The sequence below is a fragment of the Nipponia nippon genome, unplaced genomic scaffold (assembly GCF_047370975.1).
Source record: "Nipponia nippon isolate SJK-2023a ecotype South Korea unplaced genomic scaffold, ASM4737097v1 scaffold_32, whole genome shotgun sequence".
NCBI lineage: Eukaryota > Metazoa > Chordata > Aves > Pelecaniformes > Threskiornithidae > Nipponia > Nipponia nippon.
The window spans coordinates 4,442,125-4,461,254 of record NW_028262350.1 but is presented as its reverse complement, the minus strand read 5'-3'; the positions used below and the strand labels follow the sequence as shown (position 1 = coordinate 4,461,254).

General features: G+C 55.0%; 1 protein-coding gene across 1 annotated transcript; it reads right to left on the bottom strand.

Annotated features, from left to right (window-relative positions):
• Positions 1–3,842: 3,842 nt before the first annotated feature.
• LIMD2 (LIM domain containing 2) lies at positions 3,843–17,510 on the bottom strand. Its single transcript, XM_009464630.2, has 5 exons — positions 17,227–17,510; positions 8,268–8,404; positions 5,570–5,614; positions 5,172–5,311; positions 3,843–4,625 (listed from the first exon to the last, which is right to left on the bottom strand). The coding sequence occupies exons 2-5, from the start codon at positions 8,307–8,309 to the stop codon at positions 4,466–4,468; spliced, it is 387 nt and encodes a 128-aa protein (XP_009462905.2). The 5' UTR covers positions 8,310–8,404; positions 17,227–17,510; the 3' UTR covers positions 3,843–4,465.
• Positions 17,511–19,130: the final 1,620 nt, after the last annotated feature.

Below are 19,130 nucleotides of genomic sequence, written 5' to 3'. Positions count from 1 at the left end.
AGCCCCTTGTGCCCCCTCCCTGCTCACTGGTGGGGCGGTGTGGGAAGCAGAAAAGGCCTTGACTCTGTGTAAGCCCTGCTCAGCAGGAACGAAAGCATCCCTGTGTTATCAACACTGTTTCCAGCACAAATCCAAACCATAGCCCCATCCTAGCTACTATAAAGAGAATTACCTCTATCCCAGCCAAAATGAGCACAGGTATATGGATTCTTATTGATTTTTTTCCCAAAACAGTTTTTATTACATGAATCTGTTGGCCTGAAATTTTAGGGTCTCTAAAATGTCCTTTCTTGAGCTAAAAGGCAGGTTGGTGACAGAAGCCTTGTGCTTTCATGGAAATGGAAAAGAAAGTTGTGGCGTGTGTAATACAAATAAAGGGTATTTGTTGCTCATCAGTCATATTGTTTCGTAGGTGGCAAGACCAGACCTGTGCTTTGGAGGAGAGGAAGGCAGGTAGCGGTGTGCCATTTTCTGTGCTTCAGCTTAGGGGCCAGTTTAAGTGTTGCAGCAGACACCAAAATACCCTGGAACATCCCTTGTGCTGCTATTAAATCCGCTGTTCTTGAGCTCTCACCGCATTGCCTCGGAGCCCAAGAGAGCTGTAGCATCCTCTGCTTTGGCTGCAGCTTTTGCTGCTCCTCTGGCTCCTCTGCTGGGGATATTTTCCTCTGGAGCTGCTGCACTGCTTTCGCTGGGCTGGAGCAGCAGAAAGAAGCCCCAGCAGGGACCAGGTCATGACTTGAAAGGAACTTTAAGTAGCTCATCTCAGCACAACTGGGTGCAAGCTCTGTGCAGCATCCTCGGGTAGGTTGCAGGCAGTATCTATCTCCCCAGCTTTTGCTTCACTTGCCAGATGCTGCAGGCTTCTCTCTGAACCCAGCTGTCTGGATAGCTTCTGTCTCGATAGCGCTTTGAAACATCTTTGTCCCAGGCTGGTGTGCGGTGCCGCTGTGCAACGCGGCTCAGCCTCACCGGGGGGAGCACAGAAAGCTTCCCCCTGCCACTCAAAGTTGACGGCTGGCTTCTGGCCACTCAGAAATTTCAAATAAAAAGCTGTTAGAATGATTGGCAGCTATATATGCTGGGAACCTGTGATCCTTCTTCTCTTCATGGGTATTTACACTGTAAAATCTTACTGCCAACTCTGGGGTCTGAACATCCTGAATCCTGGTGGCTCCATACACACAGATTGCTGGTTTACACTGCTGGTCCAGGGCGGCTGCTGGCAGCTGGAATGAGAAAAGACAGCCCTTGTGCTTAAAGATGGAGATTTGAAGCGAGGGTGTTGCAGTAAGAAGTCACAGTGTCTGCTCAGAAACAGGATTTTTGCATGTGTTGCCCCAAAGGTATGCTAAGGGTGTGGGTGATTCGGAAAGGAGGTTTCCAGTCCCAGTGGAGTGAGACTAGCTCTCATCGTAAAATCAGCTGGATTTTAGCTAAACCTTAGGGACAAAGACAAGGTTTGGGGCTTTTTTTTTTTTCATCTATTTTACAAAAACCTCACAGTCAGAGACATTTTAACCTGGGGTTTCTGTAGTGCTGCTTCTTCTGGTACACCCTGGGAAAGTGTGCACTGTCGTTTGTGTGGTGCACCACCGTTGAAATGTATCAGGCAGATAAGCTAAGCTCAAAGCATTTAAAATATCTCCCACATGTGTTACCACCAGGGTTTCCCTGCAGGCAGAGCCTAGCATGTTAACCAGGGAAGCGGGAGTTTGCCGTTCCCTGCTTTATGTGCAGCAGCCATTCCGTGAAACGTCGCTGTATCGACCGTCTCTTTCCCCCACGTGAATCTGATGCTCATCAGATTCGTCTCCCTCCCCTGAACTGTGGTGCCTGTGTCAGGTTGCTGCAGCCCGTTTCGGTAATATATAGCCTGGTCGTTGGTCCCTGCTCTCAAAATCAGAAAAAGGGACTGTGCAGAACGCGATCACGTAGCAGGCTGGAGGTCTCACACCTCTGGAGCTTGCAGATGCTCTCTCCATTTCTGCTACATCGATGAGAGCTTTCTGTGCCCATATGAGAAGGGGGTAGGTAGAAAACGGTGAGTGCTACTGTCTTTAGACAAAATCCCAAATTTCAATTTTTGGGAGGGAAGGAGAGAAATGGAACATCATTGTTCTTCTTGCTTAATGTTCTCTTTCTAACTGAAAGCCCAACATCTAAAAGCTGGGCTTTTTTCTCCCTCCCCTACCCCAAAATCAGCTGGTATAGTGAAAAACGCTTTGTATCTGATTGCCCTGGTGTGCAGAAAAGAGCAGCGGCCCGGCGAGGTGAGGGAATCGGGAAGCGAGGCCAGCAAGGAACAGGAAGCGAAACCGAGGAGTCTGCTTTCATTTTCTAAGCCAGCCCTCGGAAGGAAGGGGCCGCAGCCCAAACAGCATTGCGAGACCCTCGCTGCAGAGCAGCCACCGCTCGGTGGCTGGTTTATGACGACGAATGCCGCAGGGCTGCTCAGGAAGCGGCTGCTGTCACGGTGGAAATCTGCTGCCTGCGTGCCGGTGTGAGGGGGAGCCGGCAGCACCTGCGTGATGGGGACAGTTAGAGCCCTTGGTGAGGCTGAAACTCACTTGGAGCCGTGCCGGGGTCTCTGTATGCAGTCCCTGCTGTGGTGGCAGTGTAAACCCCCAGGCAGCCCCCACCCAGAAGAGCTGACAGTCCTGCCCTTTAAAAAGCCCTTAACGAAAAAGGAGAAATAACTTGTCCAACAGGAGGGACGTCAGGGTCCTGGGGTCATCCAACACATATCTTCCCCGAGATCAGGCGTGACTGCAGCCAGCTTTGCCAGCGAAGGAGAGCCGCCGAGCTGCTGCCTGGCTGCTGGTGCGCGCCCGGAGCCCCAGAAGGACTGGTAGTGAGGGAGGAGCACCACGGTGACCCGCGTTAAGAAGACATCTCTGTACATACCAGCTGGTCCTCCTGGGACTCCTATGGACTACCCATACCCATCTTTTTCCCTCTTCAATCCTTCGCCCCCGTTTCCATGGCCGTGTCTGGATTCTCCCAGACAGGACGTGCTCAGCGGGAGCTGATGTTATCAGTCAGTGATGGAATAGGGGCTCTTGCTGTTGATATCAAAGGCTGTTGCTCTGCTGTGTGGGCTCTGCTGGTTTCTGTGCTGCGTGGGCTCTGAAAAGCCTGATTCCCATAGCATTTGAAAGACGTGGGGTTCCTGAATGCTTACTCTTTCAAGCTAGTCTTACAAATCATGTGTGGAGGAAGGAGGTAAATAATAATTAAAAACAGACTCACCTGTTTTCCCTGGTTTCCCTGCATTAGGGTCTCCAGCCTGGCAGGTCTTGTTGGGCTCATTCATTTGTATGGACTATGCTGTCCAAACATCACAGCTCAGCAGATGGGGTTGATCCAAACCAGACCTCGCATTGCACCAGCCAGCCCGGCTCTGATGCCTGTCCTGCCCATTGCGCCGGCTGCAGAGTGAATTGAGCCAGCATCTAGCTTGCAGAGGCAGGGCACAATGTTTATTGATACAGAGGGGGAGGCGAGTAAGCCACAAAATGTATGCAGGGCAAAGGGGTGGATCTAATTCGCAGGACGGCGAATTCCCTTCGAGGGTGGCCTGGGCTCCATGCGGAAGCTGGGCGTGCGGTTACAGCCGGGGTGTGTAGCTCACAGGGTGGTAATGCTGGCGTGCAATTTGAAATCCTGGGCTCGATCCTCAAAGGGCATCCCCAGTCTGCCCCAGTCATAACATTACACACGTATCCAGGAATACTTTCTTGCATGGGCAGAGGCTCTTTCCACAGTAAATGGGCAGTAAGAGGCAGACCTGACTGCTGCTCCCACCTCCCCAGACCCCTGGGAACACAGGACAAGACAGGGAAGGCTCGGAAACCTTGTATTACAAAAATAAAAGAGCACGTGGCACAGTGTCACGCATGAAGCTGCCATGCCAGGCTCCAGTGCGGAACGTACCAATCAAAGGCAAATATAAAAAAGACAAACACTGTTAAACAGTCGCAGGGCAACATCCTTAAGGCTGAACAATCCCAGCTGAACTGAGCTGATGTAAACCAAGGGTTCTCCTTATTCGGAGCCCCAGCAAGGCAGGATTGGTGTGGCAGGAGCTGGGAGCTCTGCTGTGACTTATAGGCTAGGTAAAGCCCCCAGATCATCTCCTTTTCCATGGTGGCAGGCCTGAAACGTATGAACGGGGCTGGGGTTCCCATGGGGGCAAGTGCTTCTGATCTGATCTCACCAGGGAGAGGGGCCTGCAGAGAGAGACCTTCAGGTCTGGGGGCTCTACCCCAGTCACCTCTGCCCTGTCCTTATGGCCCGTAGGACCCCTCAAAGCATCCTCCGAAGAGGGCTGGGCTGCCTCCCTTCCCTTACCGCCCACAGGCCCTTGGGTCCCCTTTGCTTTACATCAGCTCAGTTAGCCGCCGGCTCAGCACTGCTCCGTGCCATCTCTGCCTGGCTCCAGGGAAGGGTAGGCTGGCCCCGCTCATGCTGACTTGGTCCCGCTCTCCACCTCCTTGTGCACCCACAGCTCCTTGTGCTGCTTGCGCCCGAAGCCCTCGTCGTAGTTGCCTTTACTCTTGAAGAGCTGCTGGAAGTGGGGCTTGCAGTAGAATTCCCCGTGGAGCGCCGCGTAGCTGCCCAGGCTGGGGAAGGAGGGCAGGGTTAGCTGGGCACGGGGACTCAGCTGCAGGCTGGCAGGGAGTGCGTGAGGCTTGGGGGCACCGGGACAGGGAAGGAGGGAACATGCAGGAGGGGACCTTAGAGAGGGCCAGCTGCCCCCTCCAGCCAGCTCAGGATGTTAGGCGCTGCTGTGAGCAGCATTAAAGGTCTGTAAAGAGCGGGGTCCCGCAGGGCAGCTCAGCCTTGGCTCTGTGTCATCTAGGAGGAAGCCGTGGCTCAGCTCTGCGTTACCTTGGAGCTCTCTCCCTGCTCTTGAGGGATAAAACTATTTTTCCATACCAGGTGGGATTTAGCTGAGACTTCGGACCAGGTGGGCAGATAAGCCCTTTTTTTGCTGTGATGAGTAGGCTGGGGGTCTTTAGCTACCCCACAAGAGGAGGAAGGGCTGTGATGGGTGGGTGGGTGCGCTATTTGGAAGGGCCTCCCCCACCCAGGCTAGGCAGAGCCGCGGTGACACCCATCCACCTCGCCGTCAGCAAGCACCGCGGCAGCCTCCCAGCCCGGCTCACCTGAGCTTGGTGTGGCAGTGCTTGCAGCAGAAGCAGGCGTTGTGGAAGATGAATTTATCCGCCACCAGCCGCTCCATGGGATAGACGGTTTTCTGGCAGGCAGTGCACGTCTCCTTCACTTGCGCCTTCAGGCTGAAGGACTGGGCAAGGGGAGACCAAAGGGAGAGAGGATGAGGAAGGGGTTTGGGATCTTCTGTGCCTGGCTCCCACCACAGCCCTCTTCCCTAATATCCATGCTGCCATTTGCTGGAGCATTGGTTAGCGTGAAGCAGCCCCATCTCCCCTCGCCCTCCCTGTACCACTCCACTGATGCTGGGCTGGATTGGTGCTTGGACCTTAGGCTTTCGGTCCTTCCCCCCTTGCCGTGAATCAGTAGGATGCGGTAAAACTGCAGGTACCTTGGAGCGCTGCACCGTGCTGCCTCCTGAGTTGTTCTTTGCCTCCTAAGAAGGGAAGAAATCAAAATGAGAGCCCGGACTGACAAACCTGGCGCTGAGTTGTGCTTAAGGAGGAGCAGCAGAGGATCGGCACAGGCAGCTGAGCTGCAGGACCTTGGGGCACGCCAGCAGCCTCTGCCTGGCTGCCACGGGCACGCGGTGACCGTCTGAACTCACTTGCCCAGGGGCTGTGACCTCCATCAGGTCTCGTGTGCGAGTAAATGCCTGCACTGTGGTGCTTTTCCCAAAGAGAGGAGAAGGAAGAGAGGAAAATAGAAAAAGAGGAAAAACATGTACGTATTGCAGAGAAAGAACTCTGGGCACCTGGAGGCCATGGTACTTGCCCGGGGCTGTGGGGGCAGAGCAACCAGCTCTCTCATCCAGCACTGCCCACTGAGGCCTCTGTCTCAGGCATAGAAGCATGGCACGGCTCTGTTTCTTCCATGGCCAAGGTATAGCAGACCTCTTTTGTGGTGGTAGCACCCCAGCACAGATCCAGGAGGTGTCACAGCATAGGCATTGCAGAGCACAACCCCAGGGTAACAGCTCTGCCACTGATGAGCAGCTCTCACCATCTGCAGGCATCACTTACTATCCTTGGCTACCCAGTGCAACCACCATGCGTGTCTTGGGACCCACAGCACCAGCATTACCCCTCAGGAATAACAACAGCAAAGCAGAGGACCCCTGGGGGGTCCCTGGGGCCAGTTTGGGCCTGTGGCAGGCAGGGAGGGGGAAAGGGCTTGCTGAGCTGCTGCAGCACAAGCCCCTGGCAAAACCCCTCTCTGACCTGCACCAGCAAATCCTCACCTGCTGGCTTATGCATCTACTAACAGCAGCTCTGCTTTGGTGCGAGATGCTGCTCATGCTCCTTCTGGCCAACAATCATTTACCCCACAGGGCTGGAGAGCGATAGTTAACCCTCCTCTTGCTGGAGGTGCACAGGGCTCTAGCAATGTTGCCAGTGTGGGTCTTTGCCTGCAGTCGGAGGGTGGTAGGCTGCCAGTTCCTCTGGGGCATGAGCCCCTCGCTCTCATGGAGCACGTTGTGCGGGTTCCCCCTCAGCGGATGTTTTGTTTCTGAGTTCCTCACAGCCCGGTTATCAGCCTGTCACGCCGCTGCGCCGCACAGGAAACGCCTGCGCCATAAGCGAGAGCGCAAAGCCTGCCCGGGTCCCCGCAGGCTCTGTGTGTGCGGAGGGCAGGAGGGGCAGCGGGGCACGGTCAGGGTTGCAGACGTGCTCCGTGGCGTTCTGTGGTTTGGTCAGGGTAGATGTTACCCGGACCCTGCAGCTGCGGGAGGAGCAACAGGGCAGAGAGATCCAAACACTGAGGCGCCTGTACCTCTGCCCCCAGGATTTCAGAGCAGGGTCTCAGTGCATGCTCTCCCCGCTGCAGCTGCAACAGCTCATCTCCTCCCAGATCCCGTCCCGCTCCTCCCCCTCGCTTGCCCCACTGTGCGGTCCCACAGTCCTGCACCCTCCCCAAGCCGACTGCGCAGGCACCCACGGCGTCCCAGTCAGCCACCTGCAAGTATTTTAGCTTGCCTTTGCACTGATGAAAATGCTCTCTTCTTCTTTCAAACAGTCAGGATCAATGGGGTAAACACACTTTTAGCAAGGTGGACCAGCCCGGACCACTGGCTCACCCTCTGCGCTGTTTGTTCCCAGGGTCGGGGCAGTGTGACCCCAGGACATCACCCCACTGCCTCCTTATCCTTCCTCTTGCTGCTGGTTTGGCTCTGCTTGGCCAGCACTGCCCCTTCTCTCTGCCCCCAGGCCGATCGTCCATCCCCGTTCCTCCTGCTTTATCCTTCCCCATCGTTTCTCCTTTGTATTTTTGGAAACAGTTTGTCTAAGAGATGCACAGGAAACTCTCACTTAGCTGAGCTGCCTCTTCAGACGATTCTCAGCTGCTGCCATTGACTGAGGTCAGGGATGTGATTTTCCTCTCACTCCCACAAGGCTGGAAGAGTAAGCCAAAGTCAACAGCGGGACATGGGCAGCGAGGAGACTCAGGCTGTGTAAAACCAGTTGCATCCCTCGGCACTGGTAAAACAACCGCAGGTGCTCTCCTGGGATTCGGATTTAATATACTGTTTCCAGGCTCAGCTGAACAGAGCTAAGGAAAATGCTGCCTCTTTAGAGCTGGAATACATCCATTCCCAAGGCTACAGGCAATCCACTGTTGCTCGTCACTTCTCGGCAGCCTTCTGGCTCCGATCAGGCACGCTATCTATTTCATATCTGATATATCCTCCCTCGGGGAAGGGCCATATCCTGTCCCAGCAGGAGATGTGCTTGAGCCTTTATGTTTTTCCATCTCCAATCACTGCAATCCTAAGCGGCTTGCACGCTCTCAGATGTGATCACAGAAAGCCATGGAAACACAAACAAACAGTCAGCGACTCGAGATGGGAGCAGGGCGAGCAGTTCTGTTCAGACCAGAGCCTAGATGCTGGTGTTGCAATGTGCTCAGCAAACAGCACCTTCTGCTGGAACATTCCTGTCCCCAGTTTTGTTGTTTGAGTAGCAGTGACTGTGCCTTTGATCACCCCAAAATGTCAAATCTGGAATACAGCTTCTGTACACAACCCCCCATCCCTGAGAACCAAAACCCGGTTTGAAATCCTCATACAAACCGCAGGGAATGCTACGTACATGAGTTGGGGGTGGGCTGGCAGGTCCCGTGGCCTGGAACATGGTTCCTTCCCCTCCTCCGTCTATTTAATCCTGAGCTTGAAGTTTGTGGGCCGATGTTCCCTGGGGAGATGTCTAAGACAGACCTCTTGCAACACCTGGAAAGGAAATGTCAACAGGAGTGTGGCTGGTTTCATCACCCCAACGCCGGCAGCTGCGCAGCTCTGCAGGAGCTGGTGCGTGACAGCCGCAAGCTCAAAGCTTTCTCTGTGGGGTCCATGCAGCCTCTTTGGCTTAGGGATTTCTTGAGGGATCCAAGAGATTTAGGCACACCAGACTGGACTGGCAGACAGGAGATGCGGGTCTGGAATACTGCTCGGTTTTAGGAAGCTGGCAGGTGATCAAGGGCACTGAGGTGAGGCTAGCGTGCAGCTCGGTAGCTTTAGTTCCCTTTCCCATATAAAGATACTGGGCTAGGATGGGAGAGGGCTGCTGGAAACATGAGCAGAAGGTGATGTGGTGGCTTCTGCTCCAAACCCACGTGTGGAAGGCAATTGCCAGGCAATGGCCAAGCTGTTAGCAGCAAGGCTACGACTCCCAGCCAGAGCCGCTGTCTTGCCAAGGCAGCGAAACCAGCACCCAGTGTTTCACTAATGTAGCCACTAAAGGGCTGGTGTTGCTGGAGCAAGGACTGTGATTTTAGTCTAATTTTAGCCCAGAAAAGCCTTGCTGAACAGAGCGGATCACAGCTCAGCAGAGCAAGCGATGGGGATTTCGTCTTCTCTGGGGAGCCCACGTTGCCTTTAGGCTGAGATCCGTAATCTGTGGCCTCTGCGTGATGTGCTGAGTGCCCAGGAGGATAAGTTTGACAGGTCTCAGACCAATTTTAATGCAGCATAGAAAAAAAAAAACAGCATTGCAAATCACCCCTTTTGGTAAAAATTAGCTGAAAAGGCACTGACAGATCCTCAGGGGTTTTTCCCCATTGCACCTTGCCTTCAAAACACCCATAAAAGGTCAGGCTTGATGAGCCCTCTTTTGCATATGCAAGGCAGAGATGTGGGGTTGAGCAAATGATGCAGAGGGAGGAGCAGAGCAGGGAGCAGGAGGGCGAAGGGGTGGCTGTGCAGCTCTGCCATGATGGGGATGGGCTGGGGGCTGGCAAACCAGCACCCCACACACACACTTCTGTCTGGGGTTTTTGTCCTCTCCTCCTGAAACCTCTCATTCTCATATTGTCACCCCAAAAACTTTCCTGCTGCCCGAGGGCGAGGGTAGACTCTGAGAAAGCCCCAGGGCAGGAGATGTGCCCGGGTGGAGGGCTTGGACCAGGGGATGTCTCGGCAATGCCAATCTCACAGTGACATTTGCAAACCTGCCCTCGGTTTTAGGGGCTCTTTGGCTGCCTAAAAAGTCCCAACACCCAGCAGCTGACACCAGGCTTGCGTTGTGTCCAGCCGAGCACCCAAAATCAGTGACTGCTTTCAGAACTGAGAGGTCTTTGCTCCAGGTCCTGAGCAGCAGCGGGTGAGCTGGGCTCCCCCTCGCAGGCCTGGGGGGCTGGACGGCCCTCGCTGCAAACATTTCATAGCCTTGTCTGAGAATACAGCTCCGATTTTACCTAAATCATTTCCCGTCTCCTCTGCGGTTTGCTTGTTATTTCCTGCTCGCCGAGCGGGGCGGATGGCAGCACGCAGGCAGCTGCTGCGTACCGGCATGAGCCAGGGGCCCAAGCCCACAGCCCCTCTCTGCCCCCCATTCCCTGGGACAGGGCCTTCCCTCTCACGTCTGCGGGGTCTGTACGGTGCCTAGAGCCCAGCGCAGACCCCGAGGGGCCCCTCTCTGGTCCCTACCCCACGCACACCTCTGGTGCGGATGCACAACCCTCCCCCTTTTCACCTGCCTTTCACCCTCTCCCCTGCCTTTCCCGCAAGCATCTCTCCACCCCCAGCTTCCCTTCCTGTTCTCTCACACCTCATCTTCCTCCCCTACCCCAGCCACCTTCTTTCCCTCAGTTTCCCCAGCCTCTCCGTCATCCCCCTCTTGCCCTTCCCCATACACACACGCTCCCTGGCTCCTTCCACCTACTATTTGTTCCTTTGCTTCTCTTGCCCCCAAACCCCGTTCCCTTCAATGCCAGCCCACTTATCCTACCCCATGGCTTGATGTTCTCCATCCAGCCCCATCCTCCAGGTCTCTCCTTCCTCCTAACATCCCTCTTCCCCTCCATGCACATACCCTGCTTGCAGCCTCGTGCCCACGCTCTCCCAGCCTTCGTTCCAAATGAGAGGTCCCCTCGGTGTAGCTGCCCTACAGGCATGTGAGTAGAAGTTGCTAAATGTCCTTCCTGCCAAAGGACAGGAGGGAAGAATAGAAATCTCAAAGGGGAAGGGTGTGCTGAAGTGATAAGGGAAACAGAACAAGTTAGAAACTGCAGGAGGGTTTCTAGGAGGCTCTCAGCTGCTGTCATCGCTCTTCCAAGGAGGCATTAGTCTGTGCAGGATGGGATTTGAGGCCAAGGCAGTCAACACAAGCCTCCATGAGCGGAGGAACACCAGTGGCACAGGCTTTGCTTAAGGACATGCTGTCACATTGATGTTGTGAAGCCTTCAAAATGGCTAGGGCAACCCTCCAGCATGCAGTGGGGGCTTGCTGATTTTCTGAGGAGCACAGAGGGCATCTGCGACAAAGCAAGAAAGCCAAGTCCAGGTTGCCACCGTGGAGGCTGGCACCGTAATTGCTAGACCTGACTTCGCCAAACCTCTGTTCCCTAAGGCTCTTGGCCATCTACACAGGGAAGAGCAGGGCTGAGGACTGTCCCTCTCCTAGTCATGCAGCCAGCAATTTCAGGCGCCTGGCACAGGACAAGGTGAGAACCCCTTTGCTTCTACAGCCTCCGCTCTTCCTGCGCCTGCTGAGAGCATCCGATGGCCAGCGTAGACAAAAAACGCCTTTCTCCAAGGGATCCGGCTTGTGCCATCTACCCAGGGAGACAGAGTAGCTTCTGATGGCAGCACTGGTGGCCACAGCATGGCAGACACAGTGGGAGGTGGATCTCGGTGTGCTCCAGAGACATGGCACCACAGCCAGCAGGATGCACTTGGTGCCCGAGCTGCCAGCTCTCCCTGCCCACAGGTCATCGCAGGCAGCTGCCAGTCCTGCTCTGGGGGCTTTTTTGGTGATCTCGCCAAGCTGGTGTTCGACTGAGGACCTTGGGGTTGGAGCTTGTCTGGCATCCACAGGGGACGTGTGCCTGCTGCCGTGTAAGAGCAGCTAGAGCGGTGCTATGGCTCTGTCTTCTAGCACCGAATGGGGAGCAGTTTGGGGTGAGGAAGGCAACGTTCATCCCAGAAGCTGCTCGGTCACAGAGCTTTTGCCTAGCAGCCTCTTCCGTCCCCTCTCACCTTCCTGCCTGACCCTGGGGGCAGATGTAGGGAGAGGGAAGCATCTGGGGTGGCCCCTCAAGGACGTTCCCCAATCCCCCTGCCCTGCCTCTGAAGCATCACATTTCCCGCAGCCAGGAGGGGTGCGGGGAGCCTTTCCCCCTTTCCCCTCACCAGCGGGGCTGCCCTCGCTGCCGAGCCAGCCTGCTCCCAGTGGGCCCCCGGCCCGGCGCAGCCCAGCGCTGGCTAATGGCCTCTCTGAAAGCCGATGGGTTTCCAGCACAGGAAAGCAGCGTGACTGCGGAGGGCGAGAGGCCCCTCTCTGCCATATGGTTCCCATTAGCAGCCCTGTGAAGTGTATGTTTACTGCTGGGATCACTGTATCATTGCAAGGGGCTTTCCCAAAGGCAAAGCACGGCATGGGGGATCCGGGCCCCTTCCTCCTCCATCCTGGGAGGACGCGGAGTATCCCCAGCAGCACAGCGAGGCATGGGCAGGGGCTCAACACCTTGGAGAGGCTGTCAGGCCTCTTCCCCAGGAAATCAGAAGGTGATTGCTGTGGGGACTGATGTCCCCAAGATCACGTGCAGGATTAGTGCAGCCTACACACCCGGGACAGCCGCTGACCCTCCAGCTCCATGGCCAGCTCAGCCCATGGTCTCTCTCAGCAGGATTGCGTGGGGAGGAGGTGAAGAGGGGCTGGAAGAGCCTGTCTGCTGAGCCTGGGAATCACCCAGCTCACTGCCCAGCTGGCCCCTGCTTCTGCAGCCTTGGGGCCTCGCGGCCAATCCACAGCATGAAACAAAGCATGGTGCAGAGTCGGCATCAAACAGGCCAGCGCCAGAACCGGGCACAGCACTGCCGGCAAGGGGGGACAGTGACCCCAGTGCTGCTTCAGCTTCTCAAGCGTGGAAAGAAACAGCGAGCCGCAGTTTGGCGGGGATGATGGAGCAAGCCTGGTGGTCATGGCTCCAGCTTTAGCCATGGAAGACCCTAATTCAGCTTCAGATCTTGGCTCCTTCTGTGGCTTCAAGCCAACCACTCAACCTCACCGGTATTTGGGACCCAGGGCAGGTCCCTGCTGGCTTAACACAGGGTGGAGGGCTCCAGGGAGCAGCAGCTGGGCCACTGCTGTGGACACCACTACCCTGCTCATCAGGTTTCTGGAGAGCAGCCCCACCACATGGACCTGCCCCTGCCCACAGCCCACGGCATGGAGCTACCTTCCACCAGCCTGCCCCACTAATCTGCTTTCCATCCACGTTCTGCGCCCGGGCTGCCTCTTGAAAGGCTGCCAGTGGGCAGAAAATCTGCAGCCGAAATCCTGAGGGATGCTGACAAGGAATAGTTGTGGGGAGGAACAGGGCTGCCTTTGTCAGGGCAACAATGGAGGACCCGCATGAGCGAGGAGGGAGCCCGAGGGAAGCCCCTGCCCACCCGCTCTGCTCTCCCACCTTCGTCCCTGCCTTGGCTCACCTCCCCTGAGGAGGAGGAGCACGGCCCTGGAAGGATCAGGGGCGAGGGGGACCAGGCTGGTTCCCAGCCCCTGCCTCTCAGCAAGGAGGCAGACGGGGCAGGAGGATGCTGCTGGGATTAATCTGTTTTCCAGAAGTGGAAAGTGAAGCACGGAGCAGCCCATTCCTGGGACCGTGGCCGTGTTTAATGGCATCCATTAAAAATCATGGTCTGAAGGGATTCTCTGCTCCCTGGGATCTCCTACCTTGCTAGGAGCTCAGATACAGCAAATACAGCAGAAAGCCTGCTGGGAGGATGAGAAGAGCCTCTTTTCCAGGCAGAGACAAATCCTTCTCAGCAGTGCCAGATGACAGAGCAAACAGCAACAGCCAAAAATTGCAGGTTGGGAGGTTCAGGTTGGACATTAGGCAAAACCGCTTTACCGGGAGAAAGACTTGGAGGCTCTGAGGCTCTGCAGCATGGTACTAATTAAGTGTAATATAAACCTGGTGCAAACAAGCACGATAGGCAAATAGCAGTTCATGCTCCCTCCCTCCCCTTTTCAGTTTTTCCGTAGTCTCTTCCATAAACCACGCTCCACCTGGAAACTTCACCTTCTGGTTTCTTACATAAATGTATATCCATTCACCGTTATACTGGCATTATGTTCCTAGTTCTTCTCCCACTACAATATTTGCCTCCCAAAGGGTTTCATAAAGAGTAATCACATTCCTTATCAGTCGTTTTTAGGAGGAGAAGCCAATTCCTTTTACTCTGTTCTCATAAGGTGGGTTCTCCATTCCTACAGCCACTTTGGCGGCCCGCTGCAAGTAGGTGAGCTGACCTGGATGCACCACACTAAAGGAGATCTCAGACCTTTGTATTCTGGTACAAATACTTCTGGCACCCCTGAAAACATCTGGCCTGATGTGCTCTTCCTGTGTCACCTCTGCCAGAAATCCTAGATGCTCTTTCTTCTTCAGCGCCCTCCGCTTGCTGAGGTCCCTCCAGGCTACGGCAGCTTTGTGCTGCAGCTCCCGAAGTGCCTGCTCTGGCACAGCTCTACTTCAGCCATTTCTAGGACTCCAGTCTCATCTTCCCGTTTGCTGATCAGTTTTTTCTCACCGTGGGCAGATCTCCTGACTTCTAAAGGGGCTGTTAACAAGTTCAGTGCCTAGATCTCTCCTTGTGGAAGGATCCAAGTGTCCTCCTTCCATTTTACTGTCTCTTCCCTATCCTCTTTCCTGTCTCCACCTAAAATAATCATTTCCTTGGGACACTTTATCAAGTGCTTTCCTTAAATCCAGATTCACGAGGCCCTGCTGTTTCAGAAGTCAGTTATCATATCTAGGGAAGATACTGAGACAACTTGACATGATCTGTGTTAAAACCACACTGCATTTTGTTCTGCTTCCCAACACCACGTCTTTGATTGCTCTTCCAAAACCTATTCTAGAAACTCATTTTTTGTTGTACTCCAATTAATGGACCTATAATTGCCTGTAATTTCCTCTTTCCCCAAACATAACCTGTAAATGTTATGTTGGCTAATCTCCTCTCGTGGAATACCACCTGTAAAACACCAGACTGGACTGGCATTTCCTAGGTGGGTTAGCCCGTATCTTCAGCAGAGCTCTGAGAGCGGGCTGCCAGTCCCTCCTGAGAGCTTCTGCTGTTTCACCATCTGCAGATGCAGCAAGTCCTGTTCCAGGCACCCCAAAACACAGCACAACCCCTTCCCATGGTCCCTGCCTCCACACCACCCCTGCGAGGGCTGCTGTGTCCTCCTGCACTTGCTGTCCAAATGCAGATTGTGTCCAAAAAAAAAAAAAGCAACCAAAATCATATTCATAGGTTAAATCTCTCAAAAGACCATTCTTTTTGAGCTGCTCTGTCTATTTTCAGCCTTCACCTCCATCCTCCCTTTTAGGATCCAAGATGCCATACAGCCCAGTATAGGATCTGCTGCTCTGCAAGGCCACGGGATTTCAGCGGAGCGACGAGTGTGCTGGGAAAAGCAAGCCCTGGAGAGGCACATCAGAGGTTGCTGAGGCTCCTTGTGTCTGAAAACCCTCGAGCTGGCCATATGGAGAGGGTTACGGGCACACCAGAGGAGTGAGAAATATGTCTAAAGCGTGCTTAATATTGATTGCAATAATCCCTTCACCCAGATTTAATGTTTTCCATCGCAGAGCTTTTGCTACCAGCTAGGCAAGCTCTGCAACACCCCCAGATGGCAGACAAAAATTACTTAACTGGAAAGCGAAAGGCAGACACCTCTGGGGCAACATGGCAGCTGCCTGCCAATGGACGACAACCCTGCGAAAACTGAGGGTGAGCGAAAAGGAAAAGAAAAACTCCATCGCCATGTAGGACCGGAGGGGGTAGTCGTAGGCTCACAGGACTGACTCGATGAAGGAAACCAGAAGAGGAACTCCCTTCCCTAATGAGAAGTCTCATGGGATTTTTGTTGACCAAAAAAGGTCAGGAACCTAATTTTGAGCCGTATGAAAAAGAAGATGCATCCAGTCACTTTGCAAAGCCCAAGAGGCTGGTTCTGACAGACCCTCACTTCTTAACTGGGAAATTGCTTCTTGCAGGGCTCCCATTTAAAAAGGACATCATTAATGCTGGAGCCGTTTCGGACTACGCTTGATCAGTTGCCCTGCAATTATTTTGTAATCTACATTAGTAATGCTGCAGATGTGCGACTCCTGGCCTTAAATACACAACAGCTCAGCTGGGGCACCAACGTCTTCCCTGCGAGAGCCCTCACATGATGTCTTTGGTGGACAAAGCCCAGTTTCCAAAGCATGATCCACGCTGCTGAATTATCATGTTCTTTCAAAACTGATGCCCACCCCATGAACAAAAATCAGTGGAAAATTGATCAGAAATATGATCTACGAGGTAGCTTAGCTGGTCTCAAGTGATCCAAGGGGATTAGGCAATCAGACTGCCTCAAAACGTGGTAGTTACAGCACTGGACTGGGACTCCGGAGACCTGGGATTGATTCACAGCTCTGCTGCTCATTTTTGGGTGACAGTGGACAAATAATTTCATATTTTTCTGCTCTCTTCTCCCCCCCCCCCCCCAGATGAAAACAGAGCGGCTCTCCTTTGTGAAGCCCTGGGAGATCCCTGGCTGTATAAGGGTTATGCCAGAGCTCAGGGTATTTTTATTGTTATTAAATCTCACAGTCGTGCAACAGCCTCCCCAGGGAAGTGATGAAAGACCTGTCTCTGGAAAGGTTTAAAGACAGGCTGGATGAGGCGGTAGGAGACACACCATCGAGAATTAGCAGGCATTAACGAAGGGGGATAAGGGAGTTGGGATCTAACAGGTTTTCTTCCATCTCTGTTCTTTCTGATCAGCTTAATAAAATGGATCTGTCCAGCCCCCCTCCGGCATGTACTGCAGCACACAACAAAGGGGAATTACAGCCCAAACAGGGAGCGTGAGCCCCAAAACGCTGCACCCCAAGATGCCCACTGCAGCAGATCCAGTGTACACAGGCCTCCGCTCACTCTTGTCCCCATGAGACGCTGGGTGCAAGCCCCTCGGCCCCTCAGCTTACCCAGGGCACGGGGTGCTCGCCCCCCCTTCAGCAGCATCGCTCCCCAACAGGCTCCTGGAGCTCAGACAGCGTCTCCTTGCCCCTGCCTGACCCCGGCGAGGCCACCTCGGGCCGAGAACAGACCCCCTTGTGTTTCCCCCCCACCCTGAATCTGCTTCCCGCGACCACCTCGGCCGAGCCTCCTCCCAAAGCAAAAAAGTTCCTGGTGCATCTGGGTGGGACCTCCTCCCGGGGGGCTGTGCAGGGGGAGGATGAACCCCCATCTGCTGGGTGGCTCCTGGCCAGCGGTGCCGCTTCCCGGCGCTCTCCCTGTCTTTGCATTCCTCCCTCCTCTCCATCCCTTTCTCCCTGGGTGCTAGCCTCTTTCTCCCTCCCCACTGCTCGGTCCTGCTTTCTCCCCCCCAGCACCTCCCTCTCTTCCCACCACTGAGCAGGGCCGCAATTGGCGGCAATCCCCGGGACGGATGAACCCCCTCGCTCTCCACATCTCGGGGACCATCATTGTCTCCCGCCGAGCCGCCCGCTGCCTCTCAGCCCTGTTGTTCTCGACGAGTGAATGCTCACCATATGCCTGGGCTCCTCACGGTGATGCCGAGCAGGAGGGTTTCACCCCGGTAGGGTGGCTCTGTCTGGCGGTGGGTCCGTCCGTCCGTCCCTGATGGCAGGGTGTTCTCGCTCCCTTTCTCCCCGTTGCAGAGGCCGGGGCTGTGGGAGCGAGAGCCGTTTCCTGCAAGCTCCCACGGCCGCCTCGCGAGCCCTTTTATCGCCAGGCTGCCGCGGTGATTGGCTCTCGCCGTTGTACCGTCTTCCAGCCGCTTGCTCCTTTGTGTGAAGCCAACCTCTAACCCCAAACCTTCCCCAGCCCCTCTTTTCCCGGGCTCCCTCTCCCCAGCCGCCCCCGGACCCCCGCAGCCTTCTCGACCCAGCCGCCGACCCCAAGAACTTGCCTCCGCTTTCCTCCCTGCCGGCAGCGTGCCCCCCCCGGCGTAATTAGCTTTTGGCCAGCCTCTCCCCCCACTCCTTGCCCTGTTCTGTGTGTGCAGATGGGCTTCACGCGAGACTTTGGACATGGCCTTGGGCTCTCTCCATGTGGCACTAACCCACTCGTGTAAGATTTCCTGCAAGCATCCTGGAGGATCCCGTCTCTCCAGGTTCTGCAAAAGACAAACTTGCCCCCCCAGCCTCAGCAAACTGTTTGCAGAGGAAGGGTCATATCAGGCAGCAGCAGGAAAGGGGAGTCCCAATGCCCCCAGCTCCTCACCCCTCCAGGGGGGCAAAACTGAGACCTGATGGTTTCAGAAATCCAGGTTTTACTCCACGGAGAGTTGATAAGCTGTGCGTAGGAGCAGTGCAGTGTAAGCAGGTCAGTAGATCTGCCAGGGCAGGTTCTTGTAGGGCGAGCAATATCGCTGCCTGAACGATAAAGCCATCTTCCTGTGCGCCACTCCTGGGGTTTGGGTCCAGGTGGCCGAAGTTTGGAGGGCTGGGATTTCCCCAGGAACAGGGCAAAATGTTAGGAATAAATAGGTTAAGAGTTAATAGTTAAAACCTGAAGGGAACTCGGAAGCAGTTTGAGACAAGCCAGGATGGCTGAAAGCCGGCAGAAAGGCAGAGGGACCCTGTGGCTCTGCGGACTTCGCCTTAACCTCCCAATAAATGGGGGATAAATGAAGGCAAAATATGCAATGGAGTGGTGCGAAGAGCTTTGATAATGATGGTGCAGGAACAAATACTCTTGTTTGGGCTCCTCAACACAGCGTGGTGCCGCTGGCTAGAGCTGAACGCTGGCTGGAGATGGCCCCGAGTCTGAGCCCAGCGCTGAGCCCAGCGGCTGAGGCAGGTGATCTTCGTGTGCAGAGTTTGTCTGTAATTCCCCATACAAAAAATACGATTAAGGAATTTATGGCGGTGTTTACTGGATGAGGAGACAGCAGTGATATGATTTATCACCTCTGTCACTCTGCATTGCCCAAATAGCATCTGTGATGAAAAGTCTTGCTGCCACCGAGAGCAAATAAAAGAGTAATTTGACTTGACAGTAAAATTAGCTGTTGCTGAGCAGATCCAGACCCAGCGACGGGGATGGTCATACGCATCACACAGCAGGAGGCTGGCAGGGCTGCAAAAGCCAGTGTCCATCTGGGGATGGGGAAGAGCAGAAGAGTGTCCAAGGCATTGCCACGCCGCCCCGAAACGAGGGCAGGCGTACGGGAGCCTGCAGTGAACGAGCCCCGCTGAGGGCACGGCACCTGCGTGCTGCCCTGGGCTCTGGGCATGAATGCACTGGCAAATGGGTCCGGTCTTCAGGCTCGGCCTGCCCCCCTTTCCCACGGCATCGCCCTGCGGGGACGGGGTCTGGAGGAGGAGAGGGCTGGGGGCTCATCCTGGCACCCACCCGTGGGGGATGCAGGGTGGGTGCAGAGCTGGGGCCTGAGCCCATGTCCCATGGGGGCTCCCCTGGCACCAGA

Coding starts and splice junctions, on each gene's coding strand:
- LIMD2 (XM_009464630.2), bottom strand. CDS start 8,309: ATGTTCCAGGCCACGGGACCTGCCAGCCCACCCCCAACTCAT. Junction 5,615..8,267: donor CCAGCCCACCCCCAACTCAT/GTACGTAGCATT, acceptor TTCCCTTCTTAG/GAGGCAAAGAACAACTCAGG. Junction 4,626..5,171: donor CACTGCCACACCAAGCTCAG/GTGAGCCGGGCT, acceptor CTCCTTCCCCAG/CCTGGGCAGCTACGCGGCGC.